Source organism: Pteropus alecto, unplaced genomic scaffold (assembly GCF_000325575.1).
Source record: "Pteropus alecto unplaced genomic scaffold, ASM32557v1 scaffold76, whole genome shotgun sequence".
In the NCBI taxonomy this organism is placed as follows: Eukaryota; Metazoa; Chordata; class Mammalia; order Chiroptera; family Pteropodidae; genus Pteropus; species Pteropus alecto.
The window spans coordinates 1,799,603-1,821,405 of NW_006443138.1; the positions used below are offsets into that span (position 1 = coordinate 1,799,603).

The following is a 21,803-nucleotide window of genomic DNA, read 5'->3' on the forward strand; positions in this document are numbered from 1 at the left end:
TTTTTCACTGCATCTTTAGCTGTCTGGGTGTGTCTGGGGAGGCGTCACAAAGAGCCTATAAAAGCTCTCCACCTACAGCAGGAGCGCAGGAAGCAACCCAGGAAGGGCTTTGCGGCAAAGCGTTCTGTTTCGGCTTGTTCTTTGTTCGGGCCAAACGGAGCTTGGGTTCTGTGACTAGCAACGAAAAGGCTAGTCACGGAGCTGTTAAAATTTCTGCTATATCTTAGCCGTCCCCACACCCTCAACCCCACCGTACCCTTCCCTCGAGCATGAGTGAATGCGCAAATATGGTTTTTCAGGCGCCTGTGGGAAAGAGGGAGGAAAAGGCAAAAGTCGGGGACGCACGAGGCGGTAGCACCTCTCAAGCGAGAGAGGACCGAGGATCCACAGAGAACAGTTAAAACCAGGTGGTCCCGGGACCGGAGGAGGCCAAGGCGAGATGCTGGACGAGCGGGGACCGGTGGGGGGCAGCAGACCACGGCAGTGCACTCAGTCCTCCCCAGGGCCAAAGCTAGTGCCCAGGCGCAACCCCCCCCACATACGTCTCCTTTGGTTTCGACCCGCCGACTGGGAGGGGCCACGAAACGCCGTTCCCACAATGCTCTGGGGCGTGCCGCCGCCGCCGTCGCTGCCGCCTCCGCTACCGCTAGTGGAAGAAGATGGCGGAAGGAGGAGCGGCGGATCTGGACATCCAGCGCTCTGACATCGCGGCGCTGCTCAAAACCTCGCTCCGGAAAGGGGACACCTGGTGAGGGAAAGGGGTTTAGGTGGCCGCGGTTGCCGGAGGATGGTGGAGAACTGGGCGGGAGCTGCGGGCTGGTGTCTTTCGCTGGTGACAGGTGCGGGCAGGTCCGGCGACGACCGCCCCGGGCAGCGGGATTTTGGCCACTCCGGAAATGTTGGAGCAAAGATTGGACCCGAGATGAGGGCCAGGGTTCGTGGCCGGTCGGGACAGGCTGGGAGGCTTGTGGAGAGCGGCGGCGGCGACTCGCATAGTTCTTTTCGTCTTCCTTCCTCCCATAGTGCCGCTCCCACCTCAGGCCTTCCCGAACGTTAGGTTACAGTCGTTCTGCGTGAATTTCTTAATGTTTGACAGGTCGTGGTCCCGCGGCTTATCACTATCTCACCCGGTTTACTTCTCCAGTCATTTCCTTTCCCGGCATTGTCGGCATCCAAGTTCCCTATTATTCTGATTCTTGTATTTTTCCGGGAGGAAGGCTGCAGGATGTTTGTGGTTTGTACTGCACAGGTGGCGTGTGTCAGGGAGCCACTTAAGAGAAGGAAACCTTAGTTCCTTGTCAGAAGGAGGGAGAGGAAGGAGTAGAGAACCTTAGGCTTATGAGAAATACCACGTGGTCTTGTGCTTTAGTAGAGGCTTGGTAGAAACCGGCAGCGTTTCTTAGAAGTGCCCGCCTTCCCTCATGTTTGAAGGATAACGTAGGCCTGCAAGAAGTCGATAAGTCCACATGAGGCTTAAGTCACTTGCTGATATACAAACTTATAAAATACCAAAGGGTATATTTAATATATTGATATGGAGATTTTAATACTCAATGGCCATATCAAGTGGTATCCAGAATAACTTCAATATATGAATGAGTAACATAAAGTGCCATGTTTATTAGGAAAGATAAGATAATGTGCCTCTTTATTGTAATAAACATTATTTTTACTTCCCATAGTCAGCATAACAGTGGTATGTAATTTACAGTGTTTTTTCCTCTACTCCAGTATGAGTGAGTGGAAGGAGCATAAGATTTAGACCTGAATTAAGTCACCATTTTCACCACTTAACTTGCAGTATGATTTTGAGGAAAGTTAATTTAAATCATTGTACTTTAGTCTCTTCATCTATGAAATGGACAAGAATAATGTCATTATAGGGGTTTTATCTTGATTCACTGAAGTATTGTAAGAGATTTTCTGTTTGTGAGATAACGTTAAATTTGAGTTACCTTCTTATAACTGCCATTTGCTTCTGATAAAATGCCATGGTGTTAGGATCATTTTTATGTAAGCTAATAGATGGCAGACTTGGGACTTGAATTTAAGTACCTTGATCTAAGTCGTACTTTTTTTTTTTACTATGTTAGGCTACATACTATGTTTATATGGTAATCTCTAGGAGTGTAAACATATACTTGTTGCATTACAGCAAAAAATGTGAACGATCTAATAATTGTTATTGTTCGTATTGGAGTGTTCCTAAGATGTTTATTACTGTGGAGAATTTGGACATTTCCTAGGACACTGATGTTTACTTTGGCCTTTGGATTGTTAAAGATGAAATCAGTCCTTTCTTCCTATTGTTTGTTAAAGAACACTTAAAAATTGTTAATTCACCTAGCCTATTACCACTTCATAAAAGATAATTGTGGATTTCTATAACAGAAATCTTTAAGTTAAAATATGTATGTTATTTATATGAATAGTCTCTTTAATGTTATATTTTTGGTATAATGAATAATACTTGGTATTGTTGACACTACTGAGTGATAAGAGCAATATATTTATTGTGGGCATTAAACTTTGGTATTTTTCCAATGAAAGTATTTTTGTTTTTTGACAAGGTTACTGTAAATAATTTTAAAGAATAAATACAGGAAGTCCATAAATTTGAGTCATTTCAGTACTTTGATTTTAAAGAAGAAGAGACTGAAGCCCAGATATTTAGGTAACACCAGAATTTTCATCCTCACATTGATTTTCCTGCTTATTTTAAGGAAAAAAAAAAATGTAGGAGCAAGATGGTTCTGAGGAGTTGCAGAGACCAGTTTACTTTCAGTTAGCAGAAGAAACCTGTCAAAAAAGGAAATAACGTAGAGCCAGTTCACTTTCAGTTAGCAGAAGAAACCTGTCTAAAAAGGAAATAATGTAGAGCAAAAAGTTTTATTTAGAGTTTTAAAGAGAATAATTTGATAAGTACAAATTTGATAATATTCGCAAGTATAGAACTGGTAAAGATATTTAATAGTTTAGTTACTTGGGCTCATGTTTTTTGAACTCATTAAAAATTAGTTTTTAATTCATTAAAAAGTTATTTCTCTTTTTAACTATTTTTTTTTTAATCTTTGGATTAGTCATTTATGGATATTTGGGTAAATTCTGTTTTTTGGCTTAAATGGGCCATATGCAAACAGAACATTGTCTTGGTATATGTTTAAAACCATTTTGGAAAGACTGATTGGACTATTACAAAATGGTAGTTTACCATAAGTTATTCTTGAAGTTTAGTACTGATGTTTGATGTTGTAGTCACATGTATTAAAATGACTAAATTTCATTAATTATATTGTGAGCACTTTGCAGATAAGGACTATCTTGTAGTTGTCTGGTAACTAAAGGTAAAGATTTGATTTGGCATGGATGCTAGCTTTTCTGTTTATTTGTAAATAATGAATAATTTTTATCTGCAAACTGACTTTCTAGAGATGAAAATAAGTCTGAGATGAGGAAGAACAAACTTTATGATATGTTTGGTACTAGACTTTATACTGACAAAAGGTCAAAATTGATGCAAGAGAGTTATATCTCTTAAAAAGGTGAAGTATGAAAGTAACACTGATCTACACTAGAAAGAGTAAAGCACTAGTCTCATAATGCTGTTTCTTGATCTGTGTTTCAGCTCCAAGGAGAGATTCAGAAAACCATGAACAAGATTGTTAGAATTTAGGAACTATAAGAAAAGGATAAAGGAACTAGAATTGTTTAGCTTAGGATGAATGAGAGATAACTTAATCTTCAAATACATGGTGGTTTCTCCTGATGAGACAAAAGGAAAATTTGTTTAAAGTACATTACATGTAAGTATATTAGGGATGGAGGAACCTTGTTAAGGGGGTGGTAATTAAATGAGTTATAGACAAGTTGTGGTTTATGGAATACTTTCTTTGGAGATTTCTTTTAAAATAGTCCTATTATGAGGAAATAAACTAAACTACAAATCATCAAAACCTCTGCTTTATTTCCTCATTTTTATTAAGTTTCATTCATTTGCCAAATGTTTTCATTAATTTTTAAGTGCGAGTATGTTCAATAGTAACACATAGCCAACTTCACAAATTAAATTTTACATATCATTTTTTTATAAACCCTCGTAACTCAATAGGTTTAAGGTAACTTTGGAGAGTAACTTAATTTGTATTTAGAGTCATTTAAATGTGTATGGTATTTTTGTTCCAATAAATTGCCAAGGAATAGTCTATCAGATCAATGAGTTTTTTTTCAATAGGAGACATCGATTTCAGTTTTAGAGCTTTCCTTCCACACCTGCTCTTTAACTTAGAAATCTTTGAGGCTTTATTTTATATAGTCCCTTATGTTTGTACAACTTTCATTCACACTAACAGAGAATAACCTTATAATCACAAATCAGTTAATAATGTAAAGGGACAATGTTAATCAATATGAACTCCAAATTGTTTAGTATGTTTCCTAAAGAAAATTTTGTATTACTATTACTGTTAAAATTAATTTTAGTTATGCCAAAGTGTTTACCACTAACATATAATTATATCATTTTCAGGAACTGAAACCAGAAAGCAAAACTACTTTTTAGGGTTGGCAAATTGGTACAAATAAGGACAGAATTAGTGACATTAAAGCATATTTTCACATTTTAATTACTTAAAATCTAGAAAAGCATTTTTTTTTCCTAATTTAAGCTTTTTAATATGTTTTTAAATCACTTCCGAGTTGTTAGTAAATCCAAAATTAGTGTACATTGTTTAGCCAAGATGATTAAGAGCTTTAGTCAGTGATTTTATTTGTCTGTTTAGTGACATTCAGGCTTTACTTTTTTCTAAATCATATCATTTTTCCCATTAACACATATAAGGTGTTAAATAAATGGTCTTTTTACCAAATAGTTTTGTGACAGCTATTATATATATGCACATATATATATAATAAAAAAAAGACCTATAATGTTACATTTAAAAACATTGTGCTCGGGTGCTGTTTTAAGTACTTACATATGTTAACTTATTATCACCACAATTTTAGGGCACTAGAATGTTATAATTCACACTTAACAGAATAGGAATCCTAGGCTTACAAAAGTGTTCACACCATCGTATATCCAGGATTTGAACCCAGGTAGTCTGGGATTTTAATTCAGGCCCCAAAATCACTGTACTACACAGCCTTTTATTTTAAAGATGCATTTTAAAATGTAGTTTCACTTTAAAAAGAAAAAAATTGACATTTTAAAAATCTTTAAATGGAGTTTATTTTATTTTAGTAGCACAATTCTACCATTTTATCCCCCACTTGTTTCTTGTGACTTTTTAGATATGATAGAATGTGTAAAAAATCTTAATAACTTGTTTCTGGAAATTAAAATGTTTAAAAATTAATAGGTAACTAACCGAAGATGTATTTTGATCCAAAAATACATTAAACAAAAGAAACTTAAGTCATTTATTATTGAGATTTTGGATTTTGTTTATTAGTAATCATAAACTTTTGTTAAAGGCCAAATGGCTCCTTCTCATATAGTTTTATAGAAATAACACATCAAGCAGATAGTAAGAGCTTGTAGGATATTTTGTTTTAGTACTTTACCTGTATTTTTAAAATGCTAGGTTACAGTAAGCCACAATTACATAAGCCTCTCTTCATGAATTCATAGGAACAACCCAGCCCAGAAAATGTAAACATGATTGGTATGTTATGTTCCATGTTTACCAACTGATTCTTTTTTTCAGAAATAACTTTTTTAGTAAAATTTCAGTCTAAAGACATTTGAATTAAGACAGTGGAAAATACATAATTGTCTCGATACCTTTATAACACTTCCTGAAAGCTAACCGTCCAAGTTGCATCACTGCTAATGGAACAATCAGTTTTTCAGTCTTAGTCATTAGATATATCCATTTTATTACATGAATTTAGAGTTATTTTTCTTTATTTTGAGAATCACTTTATTAATGTCATGATTTTCATAAAAGTGAATTGAAATATCAGGTATTATTGGCAGGGAGATAGAGGAAGGTTGAGAAATATGTTTGCATACATTATCTGTTTTGATCCTCAAAGTAAGGATTAAAATATGTATGTATGTTCCTTTCTTATATATAAGGAATCTTAAATCAATTTTGTATGTGGTTTGCAAGTGATGATACCACTACTAGTAAACATTTATTGATTGCTTACTCTGTGCCAGCCACTATTCTAAATGCTTTACTTATGCATCCTTTAAAATAAGTGCTCTTATTCACTTCTTGTTATAGACATTTGATGATTTCAGAACTAGTTTAAGTACCCGGTTTATAATTTAAAATACTAGATATATCAATATTTTCTTAGTATTAAAAATGTTTTATGCTATCACTAATCAAACATAACTCAAATAATATTTCATTAAGTCATTAAACTATTAAACTATTCCTTTGTCCCCATATAGAATTTTTCAACAGTTGCTAGTTTTTTTTCTTCCTTGAGTAATGTCATTTCAGTTTATATCTTTAGTTATTTCTCAGTTACCACTGTAGTTCACACTCTTTTTCTCACATTTATGCCTTTGAAGTCATTTCTCCAGATTCTTTCTCCATATAGTCTTTAAAGAAGAGAGTGGAGTTAGTGTTTTGGATACAGATTAAAATGATGTATCTGAGGGGACAATCAAAAATGGCTCCTCATAAAGGAGTAAAGAAAGTCAGATGGTAATAAAAGATAGAAAACTTCTGTGGGATTAGTCTTATGTCATTATGTGTAGAACTCTTACTGCTTCCATCAGTAAGATTCTTCATGGTTTCCTTACAGCTCTCCAAAAGGAAAAGAATGGTAATGACTACTTTTTCTTCTCCATGAGGAGGAGACTTAAGAATGCTAACTCTTCCTTCCACTAATGGATAATTTTTTACTGTTAAGGTAAATCGTTTAGCAGAAGTAGCTGTAGAAAGGACTTCATTTGTCAAAGAAGTCAAAGGCTCTCACAAGCAAGTCCAAGAGTGGCTCTGAGGGCAGCCTATTCCAAGTTTTAGAGTCAGGTAAATTAAAAACCTGGGAGCATTAGAGACAAAATTACTTGAGTGAAAAGAGCATCAAATTCCTTTAGTAAAAAACTAAAAGATTAAGAATGATATGGGGAATTGTACACCTGAAACTTACTGGATTTCATTAACCAATAGCACCATTATAAAAATAATAATAAATAAATAAAAAGAGAAAAAGAATGAAAAGGGTGAAAATGATTGTGGTAAAAGAGACCTGGTAATTTGTATTGCTTTATATTATTTAACAATATGCTTTAACAGCTTGACAAAGTATAACCGTTTAATCAAGAGATTTATCTTTGATATAGATGGAAAATTTATATTCATAAATTTGAATGGATTTTAAGCTAAAGAAATGTTTGATTGTCAGGAGAGGTATAGCTAAGTAGTTATATGTACCATGTAGTTTTGGCTATGGTTACCACTCATTTACTATGTTAAGAGCTTTTGACATGTAAGAAGTTAGTGAGTATTCTCATTTTACAATTACAGAAACTGGGGTACAGAGTTAAGTAAGTGCACATGGGCATGTATTCAGTCAGTAGTAGAGCAAAGATTCTAACTTAAGCAGTCAACTCTAAAAGCCTGCATTTTAAACTACTGACTGCCTGTGAGTGATAGAGTGATAGCCACATTATGGAAACAGCTTTTGGAGGAACAAATACTTGGAAGTATTAAAATCAAGAAGTGACAGCTTTGTCACATTAGTAAAACACCATGTTCATCTGCTATCCATATGAGGAACCTATAGAAGTTTCTGGGTCTCCTAGGTTTAGCATTCTTGTCTTAGCAGTCTCATTTCTATCTAATATAGCTCTGCTTTGATACAGATGGTGGTTGCCATTTCCTGGAAATTATTTTCTTATTCCTGAATTACAGGGCTTTACACATCATTCATATTATTTCAAGTACATTTTACTATTCCTGACTTTCACTTACTTCAAAACCTAACTCAAAACCAGTCTCTGTAAAATCATTCCTAATAATCCCATCCAGATCTATGATCCTTCCACTCCTTCTCCCCGCCTTAAAATATAACAACTTTATTGTGATACAATTCACATATCATACAATTCACCCACTTAATGTGTACAATTCATTGGGTTTAGGTATATTCACGGAGTCGTGCAACCATCATTGAAATCAGCTTTGGAATATTTTTATCATCCCTAAAAGAAACCCCATACCTATTAATCCTCCAATTTCTCCCCACCTTCCCCTGTTGTAGACAGCTATTGATCTACTTTCTGTTTCATAGATTTGCCTATTCTGGGTATTTCATATACATGGAATCATAGTACATGTGGTTTTTGTGTCTGGCTTCATGCACTCAACATAGTGTTTTTTAGGTTCATCCATATTGTAGTATACATCAATATTTCACTTTTTATTGCCAAGTTATATTACATTGTACAGACATAACTCATTGAATTTATTCATAATTAGTTGTGGACATGAATTGTTTATACTTTTTAGCTGTTACGAATAAACCTGCTGTGAACATTTGTGTGCAAGTTTTTGTGTGGACATAAGTTTTCATTTCTCTTGGGTGTATACCTAGGGATGGAATTGCTGGATCCCTATGTTTTATTTTTTGAGGAGTTGATAAACCCTTTTCCAAAGCAGCAGCACCATTTTATGTTGCCACCAGCAGTGCATTAGGGTTCTGATTTCTCCACATTCTTGTCAGCATTTGTTATTGTCTCTTTTTTTCATTATAGCCCTCTTAGTGGATGTGAAGTAGTATCTCGTTGTTTTGATTTGCATTTCCCTAATGGCTAATGATGTTGCACATCTTTTCATATATGCTTATTGGCCATTTGTTTATCTTCTATAAAGCATTGTCTGTCTAGATCCTTTGCCAGTTTTTTAATTTTGTTATTTCTCTTTATTGAGTTTTAAGAGTTCTTTATGTATTTTAGATACAGGTTCATTATCCAATAGATAATTTGCAAAATCTCCTCTGATTCTGTGAGTTTTCTTTCCATTTTCACAACCTTACTAGTCTACTTTCTTGAGTTCCTTATTTGTCTCTTAGTTTAGATGTAAAAAGAGGTCATAAAAACGAGTTATGCTAACTGATGAATTTAATGTACAGAGCAGAAAATAGTTGGAAATTGTTGAAATCTAAAACTTAAGATATAAAGGGATGATTAACCAAGCCTTTTGTTTATTTAAAAGAACTTCATAGCTTTCTTTGGTTAAGTTTTACTGCAACAGTGACATTCTGAGTTTTAGTTTGTGGTACTTAAAAAAAATTCAGTGAAATATCTGGTTTATAACGATTTAAACTACTAGATACTATCAATATCTCCTTTAGTATTAAAAATGGTTTATGCAATTGGTATTTAATGTAATTTAAATAGTATTTCATTAAATGAGAGGATTAATCATAGAGCAGATTAACATCCAGAATTGTTTATGCTATTAATTTTGTATAAGATAGTTATGCATATTGTTCTGAGATTAAGTGTGGTACGTTGGATTAGGCTGCGATTTTTGTGTATTTTCTTAGTTATAAAAGAATGACTCTTACGTCTACTTTGCAGAGAAAAAGGTTGGATTAAAAAAAATAACATCATATTTATGTCAGTATTAGGCAATTAAGCAGAAACTGCTTATCTGAAAGTTGTCAGCATAAACATACACTAATCAAAAGAAAAAAAAGGAACTATGTATTTACATTCACTAGCACTCTGGTTTCCTAAATGCTATTGGGTTTTCCTCATTTCCCTGCTAGAACTATTTATGAATCATTTATTGGCCCCTATGTATTTTTCTTAAATTTTCTTCTAGTGTGTGTACAAATGCTAAACAACTTTTGAAACTCTTATCTTTTCCCTACCCTCAGCACAAAAAAAGAAAAAAAGAAAGAAAAGGAAATAAAAAGAAAATCTCGTCTTTTTAGTACTTAATGTAGCTTTTCTGTATTTGAAGACTGTCTTAAAATTAACTCAGATTTATTTGGGGTACTAAAATTAACTCAGCCTCTTGAGCCATTAAAAAATTATTCTTTATAGACCACAATACAAATTATCTTTCTTGATGCCTTCAGAATATTTAGCACCATACAATTTAGACTTTTTAAAGTATTCATAACATAATTTTATGTAAGTTTTTGACTTATTAATCATTTCACATGTATTTGATCCTCTCAGGAATCCTGTGAAATATCCCAGTGGCCTTCAGGAAATGTAAAATCAGATCATCTCTCTTCCCTTCTAAAACGCTTTCAATGGTTTTTCATTGTGTTTAGGATAAAATCCTTATCATTACCTTAACGGCACAGCATAGTATTTTTCTCCCACCCACCATGTACTTCTCCAGCCTTATCTAGCATTCCTCCTCCCCTTGTCTTAAACTCCAAAAGCATTTAGTAAGTTCCTCCAATTTACCAAACTCCCTACATTGTTTTGGCCCTAGCACAGGCTTATAGTTTTATTTTCATACTTTTCTTGAAATTACTTTTATTCATATGCCAAAATGTTACTTTTTTTAAGGAGGTTTTCCTTTATTCATAGCTCTTTGTATTTTTCGTTCATGGCACTTACCACACTATTTTACTACATATCTTAATTGCATACTCTTTTCACTGGGCTCTGAATTCCATGAACATAGGGACTTTGCCTATTTTGCTAACCACCTGTTCATATGGGATAACATATACATAGTACACCTCCAATAAATATATTTTGAATGAATGAATTTCTTTTTCTAAGATGAGCATTCCAAAGGTTTTAGTGCTGAGTAACTAAGACCTCACAGCAAGTAATGTCAGAAAAAGAATTTTGGTCTAGTATTTTTTTCTACAGTAAGTTTAGAATTCATAGCTACTCATCTGATTTCAGCAGGTAAGAAAATTTATAAGCAAAAATCATCATGAATAATTGAGGTTGGATATGGAAAAATTTCATCCACAATGTATTGTTTACCATAACTCTAGAAAAACTTTTAAAAGATAGTGTTTATTTTTTTGTATAGTCTTAATTGAGGTGAAAACATGACTCATGTTGGCATAGAGTGGACACTTAGGCTTTACTACTAAGGTACTGATAGGCAAAAATTTAATATTTTCAAAGATTCCCCACTTTGAAAATACTTATTTTCTTTGTAAGTAAAATGGATAAAAATTGCTAGACTGTGCCTTTTTAAGTATTTTAATTCTTATTTATTATTTGATAATAACATTATGATATCCTTCTACTTTATAAAGAGAACCAGGGAATATGATGTATGATTTCACTAGGTATCTTACATATTTAGGTCTTTGTTAAATAAAAGAGACTTAAAATTAAGTTTAATATAGTAGAGCATTGAACTTTAGAGTCTGAAAACTAGAGAGTACATACTGAAAACAAACCCTGCATACTCAGTAGTAGTGTGTGATCTTGGTAAGTTACATAACCTGTCTGAGTGTTGGTTTCCCCATTAGCTAAATAAAGAAAAAGATGGGAAAAGTTACTATAATGATAAACTAAGGTGAAAAAACTTTCTACAAAAAAAAAAAAACTTTAAATATAAAGCATTTATATTCTGTTATGTGAATTATACTTTTAAACAGAGAAGTGACATGATCATATTTGTGTTTTTAAAATGGCTGTGGCAGCAGAATGGAGGATAAATTGGAAGCAAGCACACTTAAAGCACAAACAGTTGAGCAGCTATTACTGTAATCTGTGGCATGAAAAAATGATGGAGAATGGGAAGTACAGAACTAAGGTACTTTTCTGAGAATGAAGTGGAGAAGTACAGATTTGGTTACTAGATGTTATGGGGTGAAGGAGTAATATGGTTTATATTACATAGAGACAGGGGCTATTAATGGAGTAAGTTTCCAAGGAGGCAGTAATCTGGTTTTTGGCTTGGGAAGTTAAATTACTGATGACATTTATTAAAGGAATACTAGAGAAGGAGTACATTTGAAGGTGAGATGATTGATGACTCGAGGTTGAAATGTCTGATAAATCCAAGTTGACATGGACTAGTAGGAATTGGAAATATGGCTCAAGAACTTGGGAACTGGCCCTGGGATACAGATTTTGGAATCAGTGGTCTGAATTACAATATCATTGGAAAGGATGAACAGTAGAAGAAGAAATTAGATAACAGCTCTGTGGAATACTAACATTTAAGCAGAGGAAGAAAAGATTGTAAAAAAAAAAAAAAAGAATCAGAGTTTAGCTTTAAAAAGGAATGATAAAGTACATAAAGTCATGGATCATTTGGGTTTGTTAGAGTGGTCATTGGTGACTTTGTGAGGACCCTTATGAGGGCCCATTGGGGTAGGAAGACCTGTTTGCCAGGTTGAAGAGTAAGTGAGACTTGAAGAAGGATAAGCTTGGCTGCAAAGACAAATCAGAAAAATGGGAGTGGATAGAGGAGGAAATAAGTATGTGAAATGGGAAGTGGTTTGGGAGAAAAGGAGGAAAGAATTGTCCCTTTTAATAAGCTGAGTGGAGAAAGAAAAAAGAGAGAAAGGATACAGAGAGAAACATAGAGGCAGGGGCTATTAATGGAGTAAGTTTCCAAGGAGGCAGAAGGAAATTAAACCCGAAACACTGGAACAAAAATATTAGTCTTGGATTTAGGGAGGGTTATATCCTCCACTGATATATAAAGGAATCAAGTAAGATTAAGATGTGGAGCAAGAGTTGGACAGAAAGTTGAAGCTTCAGCCTTCTTCGAAAAGTAGGTAGTAGGGTTGTCTGTTTGACCTAATGAGTTAAAGTTAGCGAGATTGGAAAAGATTTGAAATTATTATTGAAAAGAAAAGGCTGTAGACATACCGAAGGATTGCAGATCATCTTTGAAGAACTTGAGAAATTGAAGACCATAGATCTTTAATCTCCATGAGATTTTCCTTAATTTTTGAACACAGGTAATATTAACATTATGATGAAACTATTTTCATATTGATGTATTATTAGTGTGTGAGAATCATGGCATGAAGCACTCTCATCAAATTTTGTAATTCACTGAAACAGAAGGGAATAGTAGTAATTAACCCACAGCCAGAAGCCTCAACCATAAATAAAGCGATCTTGATCATATTTAGTACATTTTCTTTATAGCTTTTTATACGGGGACACAGTCAGATGGCTCAGTGTTATTCAGAAATATTTCACCTTTAGTCTTGTCCATAAGATATAGTTTCCTTTGTGCAAGAAATTGAAATTAGTCTATCACAAAGCAGTTAATCACTACTCTAGAGCTCTCTAGATGTTCTTACATTAATATTCAGATGAATTTATGTGGTTGCAAGTCTTTTATATATATAATATTTGGTACTAAAGTTTGATCAGCTTAAAATCAGTAGATATGTCAATTTTAGGGATTTAGAGTGATTGTTTTGCTTATATTCCCAAATATCAAAGGCTGATCTACTTTCTGCACTTTGTTTTTCTTATGTCACCCAATTATTTTTACTTTTCTGGCTTACTTGCTGGTTGGTCTAGTTACTAAAAGGAAGTAATTTCTTGAAAATGAATACATTACTATATATCAATCATAATTTGATGTTAGAAACAGTCAAATAAATCATATTTTTCCAAAGAAAATTTTTCAAAGCTTGTGTAAATTTTTAATTAAAATCTAATGCAAACTCATCTGTTTGGAAGAGATAATATAAATTATAAATATGAGATAATATAAAATTACAAATTAAAAAATAGTAAAACTAAAACTATTCATTTTATTTTATTTTTAAATTATTCATTTTATACATTTTGCTGTATGTATTTTTTTATACCAATTAGAAAAAACACAAAGTTGTATTATGGTTGTTTTTCTTATCTTCATGCTTGAAATTTCTTTTCATTTTTTGACTGTCACTTTATCAGTTTTGTTGGCCTCAACATTGTAGTCTATACATTTGACTACTTCATTTTAGTGTATATATATGAAGATGTGTATATAAACCATTCTATATTAAATAGAAAACGTCATATTTAATGTAATACTTCAGGGGACAGAAGAGTACGAAGAAAAATACAACAAAATGTGTATACTTCTTAGTTTAAGAAAATGAAACATTACAGATACAGTTGAATTTCATTGTGTTTCCCTAATCCCACCCACCTTCCCTCTATAGCCAGAGGGAGTCACTGTCCTGAAACTGATTTTTATTATTTATACTTTTAATATACATGGGTCTGTAAATACTATGAATTATTTGTGGCCATGTTTTACAGTTTTCTGTGTTGCACTGTGTGCTTATCTATATCTTAATATATTTGTATTATATTACATGTATGCGTTTGCAGCTTTTTTGTTGTTCAACATTGTAGTTTTGAGATTTATCCATGTGAATGCGTGTAGTCGCATTTTTCATTTCAGTTCTTGTACAATATTTCTTGGTGTGAATAGTGGATATTAAGGTTTTCCCAGTTTTTATTCTTAGAAATTATACTGCAGTATGTATTTATAGTTGTATTATTGTAGATAAGTGCAAGAGTTTCTATAGAATAAAACTTAGTGGCAATACATGATTTTATGGTATACTCATCTTTAATAGATAGTGCCAAATTATTCTCCAAAGTGAGGGTTCTAGTTTACATTCTCTTTGGCAGTATATGAATTTCTGTTACTACACATCTTCTGTACACTTAATATTGTTGACATACGTGCATGCATATGTTTGTGTGTTCACCAGTTTCATGAGAATGGCATGGTATTGTGTTAATTTGTATTCCCATTGCTAATAAGATTCACCATCTTCTCATGTATAGAGGTCATTCTGGTTTTCTGTTCTGTGAATTGCTTTCTCTCTCTCTCTCTCTCTTTTTTTTTAATTAAAGGAATTCTTCACGTGTCCTGATCCTTTGTTGGTTACATGTGGTATAAGTATCTTCCCCAGTCTTATCTCTTTACTTGGTGGTATCTGTTGATCAACAGATAGCTTCTCATTTTAACCTTGGCAAGATTATCAAACTTTAAGATTATTTTGCTCTTTGTATTAACTCTTCATATTTTCTAAAGTAACAAGGATTTTCTCATATCTTTTTTTAAATTATACTTTTGCTTTCACATTTATATTTTTAATACAACTATTTTTTGCACAGCTAATTCTTCTGTAACACAGCATATGTTCCTAAAAATCACCATGCTATATGCAGAATCATGCAATAAAAAACATAGGGCATATGGGGATAATGGGGCTGGGCTTCATACTCAAAAAAATTTTGTCAGTGACACATTAAAAAAAATACTTAAAAATGGTAGCACAATTTTACACATGCTAAATGGTTAAGACATGCATGAATACCATAATAAAGTTGATATTTTTATTTGGAAAAAAATGAAGATTACTTGTGGAAGTGGGATTCAGAAAGGTTGCGGCTTATGAGTTATTGTGAAGTGGTAGAAGGAGGATTGTCTGAAATCTGCCAAGAAGTTGTAACTACAGTTATGGAGATTGTGGCTCATAACATACATGAATTTAGGTAGATGTTTGAAGTGTGTGTTTTGTGCATTCTTGCGTGGCTCAGTACAGCTGGTAATGTTCTACACCCCCCTAGTGTTTGTTTCAGCGTTAGGACTAGTGGATGGCAAGCAAGGCACCCAGGGTATAAAATTTAAGGAGGCTCTCCCTGTTAGAATCCATAGACATCTTACTTGTCTCACCTTAGTTTCGCCCTGGTTGTGGGTGAAGTAGTGCTTAAGCATATGCTGAAATTTGTGTTATTCCCTAATATATCAATCATGTTTAACACATTCAAGTTTTTTGAAACAAGCATTAGAGTAGAACTTAGTGCATGTGTAAGGTTCGGCTCTAGTTTTTCGTATAGTTTTTCGTATATAGCCAGTACAAAGGCAGATCTTTCTAGTTTGTAATGATACTTCTGGCATACATCATAGTTCCACATATATATGAGTCTGGTTCTTGTTTCTTTGTGCTGTTTCATTGGTCTTTTTGCTTCTCCCTATGCCAGTACTACATTTTCTTAATCATGGGCCTAGCACTAGCTTTGTAACCTTGGGCAAGTTTTAATTCCTATGTGCTAATGAGGTTTTAATAGTGCCTACCTGGTTGGGTAGTTAAAGGAGTAGAGGAGCCAATATATTAAAGTGCTTAGATGTTTGTGTCTGGCCCAAGAGTAAAGCTCAAAGGTTAGTTATTTTGTTATTATTAAAAGTAACTTTCATAACTTTATATGTAGAAGACTGAGATTGCCATTTTGTTTTTCTTTTCCCAAATCATCTGAGAGGAAACAGAAGCTTATGGAAAGACTTTCTTATCGAAGTGACATTTAGGCTATCTAGAAGATGATAGGAGTTAACTAGGTATTGAGAGCAGGAGGAAAATATATTCTAGGCAGAAGAAGCCATGAAGCAGAAAATTGTGTGTCTAGAAACTGAAAAAAGGCTCTTGGAGCTAGATCTCAGCATAAGATACCAGCTGAGAAACTAGAGAGGTAGGAAAGAGCAGATCATATAAGACCTGTTATGCAGTATTAAGGATTTTGGTCTTTATCCTAAAATCGTAGTTATAACAACTTGTGAAGATCAATATTTCATGACTTTTATTCTTTCTTAGAAATCTGAAAATAAAAGCCATGAAATATCAATTTTCACAAATAGTTATAACTATTTAAAAAGAAACTCTTAAGCTGAAATTGGAATCATCTGGACCCGTATAGCATACCAAAGATTAAGAGTGCTGTTGAGAATGTATAAATTCAGGTCTTTGTTCACTCATTTGTAATCTTGGTGAGCCGTTAATTCTGTTCTAGGCTTTTATCTGTTCAAACTGAGGAATTGGGATTTTGGCAGATCCATGGATTAGGAGTAGAGTTTTTACAGACAACAAATCTATGTAAATGTTTTGAAATAAAATTTTTTATTTCAAATTCATTTATTTTAAAATTCATTTATTTGTCTATTTTATCTAATGTTGTTGTCTTTCATGGGTACACCTAAGAATACACATTATTTGTGTAATTGATGCTCCTATTTTTTCTACTTCCTACATGTTTCGTTACTACAAAATTATACAAGTAAGATATAAGCGGTGGTCTGTAACAGAAATATGATACTCTTTGCAGTTAAAATTAGTGTTGAAAGCAGCGAAATATTCATTAAATGGCAGAGTTGTCTGTCATAATAGTATCATTATACAGAAAATAGTCACTCCAAGATCTAGAAAAGAGAGCTGAACTAGAAATGTCACGGCAGCACAGATGAATACTGCAGTTAGAGTGGAAACCTCCACTCTAACTGCAGGATTCATTAAATACTTTGGGAGATAAAGCCCCATATTGTAGAAATATCTTTTAAATACATAGAGGTAGAATTTTGATAGTATTCAACAAATAGTTTTTAAAGTGTAGTTTTATAAATGAAATTTTAAATTATAGTGTTGTTAATCTATAAATTCAACACAATTCCAATCAAAATCTTAAACAGGTTTTTTTTGTGAAACTTGATAAACTGATTCTAAAATTCATATGGAAGAGCAAATGGCAAAAGATAGCTAAGACAATTTGCAACACCAAAAGCAAGGGGAACTTGCCCTAAAAAATATCAAAATTAAAGTAATTAAGACACTTTAAAATTGGCACAATGACAGAAAAAGAGATGAATGGAATAGGGCAAAGGCCATTTAGTATGGCACTGATTTGCAAAGAAAGCAAATGAAATGTCCAAATATCTTGGTTAAATTGCAGAGGAGAAAGTCTAAAAAATTTTTAGTGGGTGAAATAAAATTTAATATAATTTACTTTATTATCAATTTAACATATAAAGTCATTGCTAGTTTAATCTATTTCATTTGTTTTAGTAATAGGGTTTTCTTATGACTTAGTCTCTAACTTTTTTCCTCATAAATCTCAAATTTTATGATTTGGGGGCTTTCACTTGCATAATCCTGACAGTGGGTTTGGAGTACTCGTGTATAGAAATTCTGCCATACGCGTAGAGAATTAAATTATTGATGAATATTTAAGAATTGTAGGGTTTTGTTAGGTTGGTGCCTTTGCTTCAGATATTTTCAGACATAACTATAGCATTTTATTCCTATAGTACTATATGTAGTAAGCACAGAAACATCAGAATGATGATCTCCTAAAAACTTAGTTACCCAGTATTATTATACACATGGGCTTTAAACAACTTGTTAAACTATTACTTTTGATTTTGTTTGTGATTGAATTGGTTATATGTGGAGAATTTGTTTCTGGAAAAGAACTTAAAATTATAATGAACCGGGGCAAAGCAGAATTTCATAGGTATATATGGTCAATAAATTTGTAAAGATTTTTAGGTTTATGATTTTTTTTATGCTCTCTTTGCTAGAGAACCACTATTTTACTTTATCTGTCACTGGTCACCTGATGAGAAACTAATTCTAGGTATTAGAAAATAAGATGAAAATAAGTTTCAGTAATGCTTGTAGTACTAAGTGCCTCAGACTTTTTCAATCAATCAGAAATCAATCTTCCTTGTCCCAGTAGGTTTTACTGTTGTATGAGAAACAGAGAGAGATTGTTACTAACTTTGGTAAAGATAATTTTAAAGTTTTTTTAAAACTTTGATAATTATTATAATCAATCTTGCAAACCTTTAATAATTACTTTCCTTAAGCCCCAGAAGATACAGTAAAATCTATAAAATTAATACACTGTATTTGTAAGTTTTTACAAAAGAACCATTTTTCTTATTTATATTTTTACCATATTGCATTTTATAATTTGTTTTAATTTTTATGATTACCATTTGAATTTTTGGTCGATTGGAAATTTTTTATTGAAGAGACATTACTTGCATTTTTAAAAAAGTGCTGTTAAGAAATTTTTTAAAATGTGTATGTCAGTATTTATCCTCAAGTAGTGGATATTTATAGAACAGTTGAAAAATGATACTTTACACAAGTGAAATATTTTTCTTCCAAATACTTGATATCGTATTTATTCTCAGTAATCTTTAACGTAAGCACATACTTTAATACAAAATGAAATATCAAAATTAGGTAGCTTCTCTGTTGTTCCTATATTTCCAAGTTTTTCTTTTACTGATTTCTTTTCTTTTTTAGGTACCTAGTTGATAGTCGCTGGTTCAAACAGTGGAAAAAATATGTTGGCTTTGACAGTTGGGACAAATATCAGATGGGAGATCAAAATGTATATCCTGGACCTATTGATAACACTGGACTTCTCAAAGGTATTATTTCCTTTTTTTAATCAAGTTGTAAATGTGTTCATTTCAATATATTAAAGTCACTACATGTAATATAGAAAATATTAATGTAACTAAACTGAAAGGTTAGAAATTCCTTTGTATTGTTGATTTGACCTAATGAGCTCAAATTTTTCTGTTAAAATTACTATCCTGTATCATGACAAATTTTGTTTTTATATATTATGTAATAAGGGTTAATTATTGTTTAAAACTTTAAACAAAGAATGTAAATTAGAAAGCACTCACTATCTTATTATTTTCAGAAAATGCTGTGTTGTATATTGTTTTTCCTAATAGACACATGACATTTTTTCTTTAAGTTGAGGAGCACTGATGTATGTTTACATTCTTGGATTTTTGCATTAATCTTCTACAACCCTCACTACTTGCTAGCTCTTCTATACCTTTCATTACACTTAAGGAAACTAAAACCTAAGTAGCAGAACTGCCATTTCTGGCCATGATATAGTAACAGGGACCAGATTTATCTTTCTACTTGAACAAACTAAAACCCTGACAAACTACATGAAACAGATTTTGAAACATTGGACATTAGGCAACTCAGGCAACAAAGAACAGTGATCCCTGAGAGTTATGAAACAAATGAGGTGAGCCCTGTGATTGCCTCAGCTTATTGCACTGAGAGTTTTCAAGACACAGCACAGATTGCAGAGCTTGGCAGTCTCCTGTAGTTGAGGAAAGAGTTTGGAGTCCAAGGAGACCAAGGCTGCCAGAGTTTTCAGGGTAGACTACCAGAGAGGAATAAGCAGTGCAGAGAGAGGAGAGTGAGACCTAGAGATATAGGTCTCTTTCAAGTCTTCAGCTGACTGTTGATTAGTGCATGCTTGTGAGGAAGCTCCTGAAGGCCAGGGAAAGAACCACCCCCAAAAATTAGAAGACCAATCATTGGAGCTCATATGAGAGGGACCAAGAATAATGTATTCACTGCAGCCAGAGTGGAAAACTTTGTATTTTACAGGGTAGACTACTGAGAATAGTTTTGCCTCTGTAATAGGGTAGAGTTAATTCTCGTGTCCTTCTAATTTGAAAGCATCAAACTATTTCCAAGTAACTTAACTGTATCTCAAACAAAATGCAAGAGTATTTATAGGAAAAAAATATCCAGCATCCAACTAGATCAAATTTAATGTCTTGGATCCAACCAAATATTACCGGGCATGCAAAAAAGCAAAAAAATATGCATAATTAGAAATATTTTTAAAAAAATTTTTAAGTGGATAAAAGGAACGAACAGCAAATGAAACAAATACAAAATAAATAGCAAGATGGTAGAATTAAACCCAGCTCTGTGAATAATCACATTAAATGTAAACACCCTAATTGTAGGTAGAGACTACAAGATTTGATTTAATAAGTAGGAGATTGAAAAAGATAAATGCCATGTTGTGGTAAAAGCAGAATTATAAGACTGTCCTCCAGTAATCTTCAATCTTGTATAGTCACATCTCCTTTGAGTATGGGTAAAGTCTGTGAATAGGATGAGATATCATGACCATGATTATTTGTTATCCAACAAAAGGGGAATTTTCCCAGTGATCTTAATCTAATCATATGTGCCCTTTAAAAGCAGAGTTTTCTCTGGCTGGAGGCTGAAAAAGAGAGTCAAAGCATGAGATGAATTCAGTGCATCATTGCTAATTTGAAAATGTAAGGGACCATGTGAGAAGGAAGACAGGAATCCTCTAGAAAGAGAGAGAGGCCTCGGGCTACAGCCAGCAAAGGAACAGGGATGGATAAATTTAACAAAATATGTACACTGAAAACTATAAGACTTTGCTGAGAGAAATTAAAACCTAAGTAATTAGAGAAATCATGTTAGTGGATCAAAAGACTCAGTACTGTTGAATTTCCCCACTCAATCTATAAATTCAACACAATTCCTATTCCTAGTAGACTTTTAAAAATTGGAGAGGAAATTTATATACCATAAAATTAATCTATTTAAATTATACAATTCAGTGGTTTTTTGTAAATTTACAAAGTCGTGCAACCATCATCACCATCTAATTCCACATTTTCATCACCCCAGGAAGAAACTTCATGCTCATTAGCAATTCACACCTCATCCGCATTCAGAACCCCCAGCCCTAGGCAACTACAAATCTACTTTCTGTCTCTATTTTAGATTTGCCTATTTTAGACATTTTGTCTAAATAGCATCATACAATATGTGGCTTTTAATGTTTGACTTCTCTCACTTAGCGCACAGTTTTCAAATGCCACCCATGTAGTGTGAATCAGTATTTCATTCCTTTTTATGCATGAATAATTTTCCATTGTCTGGATATACCACAGTTCATTTATCTGTTCATCAGTTGATGGACATTGTGTTTGTTTCACTCTCTGGCTATGAACATTCATGTACAGATTTTTGTATAGATGTGTATTTTCATTTCTCTTGGGTATGTTACATGGAATTAACTATTTAAGGAGTTATTAGACTGTTTTCCAAAATAGTTACACCATTTTACATTCCCACCAACAATATATGAGGGTTTCAATATCTCTGTATCCTTGTCAACACTTAACCCTTATTATTGCTTGTCCTTTTATTATAGCCATCCTAATAGGTGTGAAATGTTATCTTGTTGCAATTTTGATTTCTCTTTC

The 21,803-nt window shown here is 33.2% G+C and overlaps 1 protein-coding gene across 4 annotated transcripts in view; it reads left to right on the forward strand.

Moving 5' to 3' along the window:
• Positions 1-589: 589 nt before the first annotated feature.
• Positions 590-21,803, forward strand: part of USP15 (ubiquitin specific peptidase 15) — a 106,974-nt gene continuing 85,760 nt past the window's right edge. For 3 of the 4 annotated variants that reach the window (XM_006923693.3, XM_006923694.3, XM_006923695.3), the window contains exons 1-2: positions 590-748; positions 19,027-19,154. In XM_006923693.3, coding sequence (XP_006923755.1) covers positions 660-748; positions 19,027-19,154 — 217 coding nt within the window. In that variant the 5' untranslated portion in view covers positions 590-659. Of the gene's footprint in view, positions 749-3,655; positions 3,804-19,026; positions 19,155-21,803 lie in introns of those variants that run through there. The other variant, XM_025040960.1, reaches the window with a different exon arrangement.